At 45.0% G+C, this 12,174-nt stretch overlaps 1 protein-coding gene across 2 annotated transcripts in view; it reads right to left on the bottom strand.

The window, feature by feature from the left end:
• Ezh1 (enhancer of zeste 1 polycomb repressive complex 2 subunit) overlaps positions 1 to 12,174 on the bottom strand; it is a 37,193-nt gene that overhangs the window by 7,304 nt on the left and 17,715 nt on the right. For both annotated transcript variants that reach the window (XM_055619735.1, XM_055619736.1), the window contains exons 10-15: positions 12,000 to 12,091; positions 4,966 to 5,146; positions 4,444 to 4,640; positions 2,415 to 2,506; positions 1,450 to 1,490; positions 805 to 930 (exon numbers count right to left, since the gene is read on the bottom strand). In XM_055619735.1, the coding sequence (XP_055475710.1) occupies positions 805 to 930; positions 1,450 to 1,490; positions 2,415 to 2,506; positions 4,444 to 4,640; positions 4,966 to 5,146; positions 12,000 to 12,091 (729 nt within the window). The remainder of the gene's footprint in view (positions 1 to 804; positions 931 to 1,449; positions 1,491 to 2,414; positions 2,507 to 4,443; positions 4,641 to 4,965; positions 5,147 to 11,999; positions 12,092 to 12,174) is intronic.

Genomic DNA, 12,174 nt, shown 5'->3' on the forward strand with positions numbered 1-12,174 from the left:
AAGGCTTCAAAAATGACTCCACAGCAGGGAAAGGTGGCACATGCATTTAATCTCAGCTACCTATGAGGTGGAGAAAGGAAAATTGCTTGAAAATACGGACAGTGGCTGGGAGGTAGAGGGAGAGGAAGAGGGAAGGAGATGAGAGAAAAGAGACTTTTTGTGGGGGAGGGGAGTTCGAGACAGGGCTTCTCTATGTAGCCCTGGCTGTCCTGGACCTCACTCTGTAGACCAGGCTGGCCTTGAACCCAGAGAGCCACCTGCCTCTGCCTCCCGAGATTAACGGGACTAAAGGCTTGCACCACCACTACCTAGTGAGGTTTTTTTTGAGACTTTGTGAGCTCAGGAGTTGGGGTTCTTTAAAAAAAATAGATCAGGGGTTAGAGAGATGGCTCAGCAGCTAGGAATAAGCAATAGCTGCTCTACCAAAGGACCTGGACTGACTTCCAGCCCCCTTGTAATGGCTCACAACTGTTTGTAACTCCAGTTCTAGGTAATCTTATTTCCTCTTCTGACCTCCTTGGACAACAAGCATGCCCACAGTGCAGACATACATGCAGGCAAAACACTCCTATACATAAAATAATAAAATAAAGTTTTAAATTTAAAACAAACAAACAAAAAGACAGAACCAACCAACCCCCACATCTTTTCCAGATGGCTCACGCCTTCCTTCCCTGTAGGATGCCTGAAGTACAGCAAAGAGATATCAAACGTCTACAGGCACCTATGGGGCAGGAGAAGAGAGCCTGGACACTCCAAGGCCAAGCACTTTGGTAGATGATGGTGAAAGCAGGGTGCTCTTACAGTCTGGGCTGCACTGGCAGAACTTCTCACAGAAATTCTGGGTCATGATGCAGGGGCAGGTGCTGTCACAGGGACGGTCGGGGTGGTCACAGGGTTGGTAGTTATACACTTGCGTAGCAGAGTTATCTGAAAGAGAGATAGAGAGTGACACACACTGCTGTGACCAGGCTCCCTTGGTGCCCTACACTCCAAATACCCCTGCGCCTCAAGCCAATGCAGGCTTGTCCTAACCATGACCTTGGACATACTCAGCAGCTTACAATGGGGCTGGCCCCATGCACAAACAAGGGATAGTATCTGCTTTGTGGGTAGGGTGTGGAGATTGCCCGAGATAACAAGGCAGCTACTCTAAACATGAAAAGAAGTCTGGAGATGGCAAACAGCACACTAGGAAACTCAGAGACCACAAGGCCTTAGGTTTTATCTCCTGAGAGGGCATCTCAGCTGTAGCCATTGGCTCAGCCCTAGAGATGCTGCAAAGAAATCTGCAATCTGTAGAAGCAGCAAGGGTCAACAAGAGAGCTACAGGTATGGCAGGGTGATCAACACAGGGTGAGGGTGACGAGGATGGAGCCCATGACCTTGAACATGGAAAGCATGCATCCTACTCTGATTTATTCCTCACCTTTCTTCACATGAACTCACCTTTTTTCAGCTGAATTTTCCTGCAGTGTGCGGCCCACAACCTAGGGGAAAATGAAAGAAGGTATAGGTCTGAGCCATGGTCCCCTGTAGTTGCAGACAAATGACAGTGTGCCCTGCTATCAGGGACAGCTTGACAACTGTGAGGTACTCTTCCAGAGTTCCTTAACAGAAGGCACCTACCTTGGTACAAACACTCTAGAGCCTGTCTTAAACCCAGCCTTGGCAAATTAAAATTTAACACCACTCCTCTCCAAAACACCAAATAACAAAACCCAGGCAAAGCAAAACTCACAAAGTTGTCTCTTATCACACTTTGCTTCCTTCTCCCTTTGCCAGGCAGAGCTCTAAGGCGGCCAGGTAGGAAAAGTCTTTCAGTGAGGAAGCAGGAGGAAATTCCTTTGTAGCTAGAGCTAGAGCCATCTCCTTTCTTTGGCTGGTAATACACATTAGGGAGCTGACCATCAGAGTGATGATTTTACTTTTCATCATTCTGGGTCTCACCATGTAGACCAGGCTGGCCTTGAACTCAGAGGCACATTTGCCTCTGCCTCTGAGTACTAGGAAAAGAAGTGTACTACCACTATTTTTTTTCAACTTCCAACCAATAAACAGCATTAGGTAACTCTGGAAAACTATATACTTAAAAAGAAAAGAAACCAACTCTGCAGAGCTGCTAAGTGGGGAAGGTGTTTATCACCCTGGAAGAGGAAACAACCTTAGTGCACAGCCACAGGCCAGCCATGTTCTACTGTTGGACAGCTAGCTCAGAATCCTCAGTGTGGGCACAGGGTAGGGCTGAGTCCTCTCCACAGATCCCCAGGGAGTTCTGAGACACTGGCTCTCATCTGAGTGCCCTAATAAGATGGGTTGGCTCTGCTTAGTGGAGAGGGGGGCAAGGGTGACCCCGAGGAGGTCAGGGCACAGACGACCTGAGGAGACATAAGACTTCTTTGTCTAACCCTTGCCTGTGTTTTCTTTTCTTCTTCTGTGAAGGGTTCATGAGCTCATCTGTTGGCAGCTTCAGGATAAGTGACTCTTTGACTGCAAACTGAAAGACCTGGAAGAGAAATGGACAGGACCATCACAGCTCTGGGACCAGGTGACCAGGGCAGTGAAAGGGCCAGGTGCTGGGCTTTGAAGGATCTGGAATTTACGAGCAGCTAACTGGGCATCTTTTTAGTCAGAGAGAAACAGGGTGTGGCTGGGGCGGGGTCGCTGGCTCTGAAGGTTTACTCAGGCTCAGGAGGCAGAGCTACCTAGCAGGGCGCTGCTGTCTGCCACCACTGGCTTTCACCCACCACTCAAGCCACAGCGAGCTGCTCAAGTAGCTCTGCCTCTTTTAGGAAGGAAGCTGCAGATGCAGACGGCTGACCAGAAGGGTATCACTGGGCTAAGAACTAGCTCCCTCTGTTGGTAGAAAGGTACCAGAGCACTGGCTGTCCGTCAGGGCAACATTTTAGGAAGGTGGCTCCTCTTCCACATAGGTCTTCCTTTAGAGCATTCATTTTCTGTCTCCCCTCCCTCTCTTCTCTATTTATTCCCTTCTTAACTATGGAACCTTCTGATATCCTGATAAAAACTGTAAACAGTATCAAGAAAAGATCCATTTATTTTATTTATCTGTTTATTTATGGCTTTTCAAGGCAGAATGCATCTATTTGTTTATTTGTTTACTTAGTTATGGTTTTTCAGGACAGGACTTCTCTGTGTAGCCCTGGCTGTTTTACAACTGGTTCTATAGGACTAGACTGGCCTTGAACTTACAGAGTGCTGGGATTAAAAGCGTGTACCACCATGTCCAGCTGCCTTTAAAACAAAACAACAACAAAAACCCACACATATAATTCTACAGCTTTTTAGGTTAAGGAACCAATGCTGTGTCCTGGCAAGATGATGGCTCAGCAGAAAAAACACCTGCCAGGCAACTCTGGTGACCTGAGTTCAGCCCACAGATCCTACTACTTAAGAAAGAACCAACTTCCCGAAGTCGGTCTCTGGCCTCCACCGAACTACTATGGCTCACGCACACTTACGCAACCACACAAAGACAAAGACACCAATAAAGACAGCAAAATTTAAAAAAGAATGTGTGTTGCAAGCAAACAGATAAGGGCTCTGAAACGAAAGTACAAATCCCTTCCACTCCTAATTCTCTTCACTGGTTACATGAAGGAGCACGAAACAGGCTCCCAATCCTTCTGAACTCCAGGCAAGTAATGCTTGAGAATGTGCTCCTAGGAAGAAATCACAATGGCCTGGAGAAGCCGGGCAGCCAGGAGATCAGGGCTCTGGCGCTAGGCCCTGGTCTTGCTGGACAAACTGGCACCTGACTCTCATCTCAGTTCTGTACTCTTGTCCCTGTCATTTAAGGAACGTCGTTACATTTTCATTATTCACTGTGTATGCATGTGTGTCTGTGTCAGCGTGTGAGTGCTACAGTGTTCAATGTGGAGGCTGGAGGAAAACTTTCAACAGTCGGTTCTCTCCTGACATGTAGATCATGGAGTTCGAACATGGGTCATCATGTGCCTTTACCCTCGGAGGCCTCTTAGGAGCCATCGTCATCTTTTCTTGCTCTGGAGCATCGGTGGCTGTGGTAAAATGGCAGTTACAGGAATGCTATGAGTAAGAAGACTAAGGTCCGTGTCTATGTATTGGGGGTCGCAACTGGAAAACCTAGTGACAGGAAACCTGGAACAAAGCATGCAAAGAAGGGCTCTGTGTGGTGGCACACACGGTTAAGCCCAGCGCTTGGAAGGCAGAAGCAGGTGGATCTCTATGATTTCAGTGCCAGTTTTAGTCTACACAGTGAGTTCTAGGCCAGTCGAACCTGTCTCAAAAAAATAAACATACACACATACACGCAGTCTCTCTCCCTCTTTCTCACACACACACACACTCACACTCACGCACACAATTTCTGTCTAGACGCAGCCTGCTACGTTGGTAGAGATGAGCGATGAGGCCATTCATCCTGCTGCGCTCAGGAGGTACCTGCTTGCATGTCTTTGTCCCCAGAAGCCTGGCTATTGAGCAGAAGTTGTTGAAGTAGGTGCCATGGAAGACTCGGAAAAGAGATTCTTCAGCTCCAGTCCACTCCACAGGCTCTGACGGAGCTTCTACAACACAGAGCTGAGGTGGGGCCGGACTGGCTTTCTGCTTTGTAGGGGTCTGACAGCGAGAGTTAGCCTCTGGGCAAGGGAGAAAAGCACAATGTGTCAGAAGTATATCATTCTCACTTGAAAAGGAGAAGATTTGGGAAGGGCAACGTTAGCTGTCCATGGGCACTCCCTACTCCAGGCAGAGCAGCAGGGTCAGGACAAGTCTGGGGCCACCTTGGCCTGCACAGGGGTGTGTGTGTGTGTGTGTGTGTGTGCACATGTATACATGTGTATGTGCATGTGTGTGCACGGATGTGCGCGCCATGTGTCTGCCTTTCATTGCTCACAGGTAAACCGGTAGAGAGAATTTTTTAAAAGGTATTAAAGAGCTGGGCACTGACACTGGCCAATTTACCTGAAGAACTGGAGGCCCAGTCATTGCCGGTGTCCCTGTCACTGTCTCCTTCTTTAGTCTCAGCCACAGCAGAGGCTGCCGTACTGGAGCAGGAGGCACTGACCGCATGGTGCCTCCGCCGGCGGCGCCCAGAGCACCTGGACCGAGGGTTGTGGAGCATGGCATATTCCTTTGCTCCTTCCTGTAGAGAACACATTATGGGGAGGAGACAGAAATACGCACAGGCGCTCCTGGTCGACACCACCGTCACAGAGCTTCACCTGTGCAATGACACTTTGTTTTTATCTGTGTCATGTGTGACCATAGTACGACAGTGGCTAAACACTCCCAAAACATGGAAACATCTCTTAAACGACACAATCTACACACCCTTAACTTTTAGTATCTGAAATTCACTCATGTCTTAGGATTTGAGAAGATCCCCTGCAGAGGAAACGAGCATTAGAGGGGAAGAAACCTGCTTCAGGGAAGGTAGCGCCATGTTCCAGCAGGGACACAAGAGTCAGAGCTCCTTTCTCCAGGCCACTTTCTTCACATATGACCACAAGGCCCGCTTCGGTAATGTATGTGCAGTCTCTGAATTTGAACACACTCACTGTTTAATTTAGAAGCTTCTTCCTAAATGTGCATGAGACTCAAAAGAACACATAAGCTATAACTCAACTGGTTTCCACAGACTTATACCTGTTTCTGCAGGATCGTATGTTCTGAAATTGATTGGCTCTGATAGTATACACCTATCCACACCACTGTGAAACATACAGCATCAGCTGCTTCTATTTTGTGTCCCTTTCGTCCTTTTGTTTTCTTCTTTTTTTTTCCAAGACAAGCTTCCTCTGTGTAACCCTGGCTGTTCTGGATTTTACTCTCTAGATCAAGCTGGCCTCAAACTCAGAGAGCCTCCTGCCTCTGGAGTGCTTCCTTCCTCTTTTTTCAGTGCTGGGAAATGAACCCAAAGTTTTGTATATGTAGACAATTGCCTTCCCACTGAGCTACATCTGAGCCCTAAAAAGATTCACCCAAAGTACCACTGACCATAAATAAAATCCAGCCTACAGAGCTAACTTCTGAGAATCCTGGGATCAAAGAACAAGACAAGTGGTTCCCTGAGAAAACTAAAGGATCATTTCACAGTGATCACTGAACTTCCAAAAAGAAGAGGGCTGGGTGCCAGCATATGGGCAGCAGAAGCAGGCAGATTTCTAGGGAGTTTGAGGTCAGTACGGCTTACAGAATGAGCTCCCAGCCAGCAAGTGAAGCATAGTGAGACCTTGCCTCAAAACAAACACAAAAAGAAGAAATGACTGATGGAATTATCTGAGGTAAAATCAGTAAAATATCCAGCAGCCAAATATGCTCTCTGACTGAAAGATATAAATGGAAATGAAATCTAAGAAAACAGTCAAGGCTGTGGCTCATTGGAAAAGCGATCTCTAGCAAGTATGGCACACTGGCTTTAATCTCCACCACCAAACTCCCCACAAATAATTGGATAAAAATGAAAAAATACTTCAAATCCAGGAAGACCTCTTTAGATTTCTTTGTACATCAAAAAAAAAAAAAAGTTCTTTAATAGCTGGGTGCAGCCAGATGGTGGTAGCACATACCTTTAATCCCAGCACTCAGGAGGCAGAAGCAGGAGGATATGAGGTCAAGGCCAGTGTGCTCTACAGAGTGAGTTCCAGGACAGCCAGGGCTACACACAGAAACCCTGTGTCAAAAAAAACAAAGACAGAATGAAAAAAAGGTAGGTAGATAGGTAGATAGATAGATAGATACAGTGAGAGAGAGAGAGAGAGATCGATTATCGATCGATCGATCCCAACATATGGGAGCAGAGGGAGACTATCAGGACTTCAAGCCTAGCCTCAGCTACATCACGAGTCTGAGGTACATGAAATACTACCTCAGAAAACCGACCTTCATACCACTAGCATCCCTAAAAGGTCGAGGTGCAGTGGTGCATGCCTGTACCCCAGCATTTAAGAGAATGGCCCAGGATCCTGAGTTAAGACCAGCCTGAGCTGTGCTTGAGACTAGTCTGAAAAGAAAAAGCTCTTAATAGAAAGTCAAGAGTGAACTGGGAGCTGATCGACGCTAGAACACCTGTCTAGCCTGCATGAGGCTCCAAGTTCAGTCTCAACCCTGCAAAATAAACAAACAAACAAACAAACAAAGACTGTGAACATTAGTTTCTCTTCAGATTGTTTAAGTCGTTTGCCTTCTACTGAAGCTTTTTATGACAGGAACAACTGAGTTTGCAGCAAACATTCTGAAGCCTTGCGTTAGCAGTGCTAGACATCTTGTTATGATTAAAGACATTGTCCGTAGGAAAAACAGAGGCTGGAAGAAGATAGCCCAGCGCATCTGAATGGTGTATATGTCTACCTGGAGTTGGACAAACAAATGCACAGGGTCTCAGAGTAGTGACTCTGTGAAGGATGACGCCCTTCTGAGTTATACAGTGACACATGTTGACGTTATATTGGTGGTTGTGGGGGAAGGCCTGGAGTAATTTAAAAAGCATGGCTGTAGACTGAGATCAGGGCCTGAATCTCAACAATGCTATAAGCACTGACTTAACATTAACTGCAGAGTGTCTGACTTTCATAACCCCTAACTTCTTCCTGAGGATTGACAGTGAGATGACCCGTGACAGAATGCAGGGTGGGGCTTGACACACGGGAAGGACTTAATGCGTGACTTGAAGAAAGTTGACTTATTCTTTCTTTTTGCCATAACCATACAGCCCACATCAGATGAACAACAAGTAATGTTTGCTGCCGTGTCCCTTCTGTTACCCTGCTAAAGATGCGCCAGAAGGCACTTGGCTTTACACTGTAGTTTTAACCAATGGCAGAAACTGTATCACGGTAATATCCCCTTTGCCTGAGCATAGCCTATTACGTGGAGAGCTGATAATGCCCCTTCTCTGGGGGTTGTTCTGGACAAGTACTGTACCTGACCGTGTCAGTGTCACAGAGACTCATCCGCAGAGCAATTAGAAGATGTAATGCCTGTTGTTAAAAACAACAAACACTGCTCTGGATGTAATCAAGGACAGACAGCTTAATAAATAAAATGAAAAAATCAGGAGAAAACACAAAACAAATATTTTGGCAAACTGCTATAAATGATCAGAGACCAAAGCTAAAACTACAAATAAATAGCACTGAAATTGAAGGTTTAGTAGACACAGGAATAGATATAACCATAATTTCACCCAAATCCTGGCACCCTGATTGGCCGCTGCAAGAGATAAAGATTCAGTTTCTAGGGATTGGGACTTTACCTCAGGTACAGCGAAGGGAAGTCGGGTCGGGAGTGTACAGGGCCAGAAGGACAAACAGGAAAATTACAGACATGTGGCTAACGTAGCCACGACATTACGGGGATGTGATCTGTTGCAGCAAGGGAAAATAGGGACCAACAGTCCTCCAATCACAAACAAACCATAAAATAAATTTTTATTTTATTTATATTATGTTAAAAATACAAAAAGATATCAAAAACAGTCACAGGCCATTCAGGTTGTACACAAGCAGGAAACAACAGCTGCTGACCTTTGACAAAAGACAAATTCCAGGCACTAAGACAGCTGGTATACAGGAGCAGCTAAAGGCTCAACATATTGAAGAATTGATCAGTCCTTGGAATTCTACTATATTTTTCATTAAAAAAAGAAAAATCTGGAAAAAGAGAATGTAACAGATTTCAGAGCCATTAAATAAGGTGACTCAGCCAATGAGCTCTTTACAGCCTGGAATTCCCTTGCCTTCTTTATTACCTAAGGGATAGTCTATTACAGTGACTGACTTAAAAGACTGCTTTTTTACTATACTTTATAAGAACAGGATAAAGAAAAAAAAATTGCTTCCACAGTGCCTACTTATAACACTCAACTTATGCTCAACTTGTTAAAAGGTATCACTGAAAAGTTCTTTCATAAGAAATGTTAAGTAGTCTGACACTGTGTCAATATTTTATATAACAGCCATTAGAAATAATTAGTAGACAGTTTCCTCAATATAAATTTTATCATTATATGATGATATCTTACTGGCTGATTCAGACACAGATACCTCAGAAAAATGTTCAATTAAGTAAAGAAAAACTTGCTTTGCTGAGGATTACAAATTGCTCCTGAAAAAATACAAAGAGGAGATTCTACCAATTATCTAGGATATAAGATACGTTTACAGAAAATTCAACCACAGAAAATACAAATCAGAAGAAATCAATTACAAACTCTTAATGATTTTCAAAAATTACTGGGAGATATGAACTGACTACGGCCCACAACTGGATCTGCTCAGAAGCTAAGCTATTTATTTCAAACTTTACAAAGTGATAAGGATGTAAAGAGTCCAATTATCAGCTGAGGCTGAGAGAGAATTGGCTCTGGTAGAGAAGAAACTACAGGACGCACACGTGGATCGCTTGGATGAAAAGCTCTACTGTGTTTTAGTTTTCTGCCTTCTACTCATTCTCCCACGGGAATTCTTGTGCAGAGAGAAGATAATATCCTAGGATAGATATTTTTAGCACACAAACAGAGTAAATAATTAAAAACCTATGTAGAAAAGGTTTCTGAATTGATTCCGAAAGGAAAAATGAAACTTTGTCAATTAGCAGAAATAGACCCAGCAAAAATTGTGATACCTTTTACTAATGGTGAAATTGCCTCATTATGGGCAGAAAATGAACACTGACAAAAAGCTTGCAGTAATACTTTGGTAGAGATGAGCAACAAATATCCCAAATGCAAGAGACTTAAGTTTATAAAAATAACTAACTGGATTCTTCCTCATATAGTAAAAGGGACACCAATTTCTGGAGGACCTACATTCTATACTTATGCAAATTAATCAGGAAAGGCAGGTTATAAGCCAGGAAAAATAAGTAAAGTGGCCCAAAGCCCTTATGATTCAGTTCAAAAATCAAAGCTGTCTGCCATTCCTATAGTATCATTAAATTTTCCTTAATCTCTTAACATAGTTACCGACTCAATATGCAGAAAGAGTTGTTTTAAATACGGAAACTGCTGAACTTATTCTGGATCATTCACAATAAAATATTTACTCAACTACAACAAGCGGTGCTGGCCGTGCACACCTTTAATTCCAGCAGCTTGGGGAGGAATCGGAAAGTAGATTTGTTAGTTTGAGGCCAGCCTGGTCTACAGAGAGAGCTCGAGGACAGCCAGTGTTACAGAAAGAAACCGTGTCTTGAAAAACTAAAAAGGCAGCATGCCTGGGCAGGTGTCTCGGTGCTTGTGGAACAAGCCTGCTCACCTGAGTTTGATTCCCAGGACAAACACAGGAGAAGGAGAGAACCAACCTCCATACGTGAGCCATGTCACACCTCACCTCTTACTCAAAATAGATAGTTAAAATACTGTCTATAGTCTACTATAGTCTGCCTATAGAACTACAGACACTAGCCTCAGGAGATCAAGTCCCTGAGACGTGCCAGGCACTGAGGATGCCTGCCCCAAATTCGTGAGAGCTCACTGAGCAGACAGCCCTCCCATCCCTGCCTTCTGTTCCTGTGGCTCACCATGCAAGCCCCGTGTCTCTGAATGTCCTGGGATGGGCAATCACAAGGCTTTTACGTTTGTTTCTCAGGTGTCATCTGGAAGCAGACTCTGAAGTGATTTTACAATCAGAACTAACACTATCAGCCACTCAGGACTGAAGGTGCTGTAGGCTCACGGTGTTCTGACTATCCCTTCAGCAGAGCATTACATACTTCACCAAGGGCGAAGCCTTCCGTTCCCCAGTCCTCCATATTGGCTCCCATTTAGCACTCAGTAGCCAAAATGAGTGAAGAGCGGGTAGCAAAGAAGTGAGCAGTGACCCCCTTTTTTAGTATCTGTCCTGGGAAGTTAGGTTTACGTTCTTTCCCTTGGCCTTTACTTTACCCTCCTCTGCTCTACATCCTAATACTCTTTCTTTGCACTTACAGAATCCAGAATACTGTGACCATCAAGCTATGAGGACATACAAACTCCTTACTGTTCAGTGCTGTGCAGCACCTCACAGAGACCACCTATTCTGCAGGTCATAAGTGCCAAGCTATACGTAGTGAGCTATATGGATTATATAGGCGTCTGAGGATCAGAGAGGTGGCAGTCAGAGAGAAAAGGAGAATACTCCCTGAATGACATTCTCCTACTTAGCATACCGTCTTCCCGCCCATTTCTTTTTTCCCTCCTCTAAGCCCTTTGTATTCCTGAGTTCACTGAGATGGGGGACGGTGTCATTTGTTTTGTTTTGTTTTTTTTTTTTTTTGTTTTTAAGACAAGAGTTTCTGTGTAGCCTTAGCTGTCCTGCAACTCGCTCTGTAAACCAGGTTGGCCTCGAACTTAAGGGATCTGTCTGCTTCTGCCTCCAGAGTGCTGGAGGGATACACCACCACCCACTAATATGGGGTCTAAAGGTACCCTCCCCCCAGTCCTCAGGATGTCAAATGATCCTGTTCCCACCAACTTTTCCTTCTAAGCACTGGCTTTTGTGTGACAAGGAAGAGCTGATGTGGGTCCAGTACTGTAACTGGCCTATTCCCCTTAGAAACACAGGATGACTTCTGCGGCCATAAAAGGCTGTGTGGAGAGGGTCATGAGGTTGGACACAGTCCCTTCGTGTGTTTCTTCCTATGACTGTTAAGTATTTACAGAGACAACAAAGAAAACAGTACACGTAGGACATGCATACTTTGCTTCAATATTTTTTCTTTGATGGTGCTGGGAACCAAGCCCAAGTACTCCAGCACCAACACCCAGGTGCAGCCCACTTTGTTCCAAACGTTAACAACAGCCGCAGACTCTCAATCTAGGCAGGTGATATTCAGAGCAGGAAATCCTTTGTCCACGTTCATCACACCTTCCTCCATCACCCCCAGAAGACTACACCATTCTCCCGTGCTAAGGAACCCTGCAGTGCAGTGGGCCGACTCACTCAGCTGTGTTCCCTGACACAGGAAGTTCAACAACATTAAGCAGTTAACAACGCCACAACAGCTTAAGAACCTACCAGCAAAAGGAAGCAGTCTGTGCCACATGGTTCTGGTTCAATCTTGATTTCCTTGTTCTTGCGTTTATATACATTAGGAGTGGCGTGGAAAGCTGGAAAACAGAAAGCCACAGTGTCTCTTAAGGCTCTCTCCTTTCGACATAAGAGGGAGCAGGAAAACTGAATTAGGGAGTGA

The sequence above is a fragment of the Psammomys obesus genome, unplaced genomic scaffold, assembly GCF_907164565.1.
Source record: "Psammomys obesus unplaced genomic scaffold, mPsaObe1.curated_primary_1811, whole genome shotgun sequence".
Classification (NCBI taxonomy): domain Eukaryota; kingdom Metazoa; phylum Chordata; class Mammalia; order Rodentia; family Muridae; genus Psammomys; species Psammomys obesus.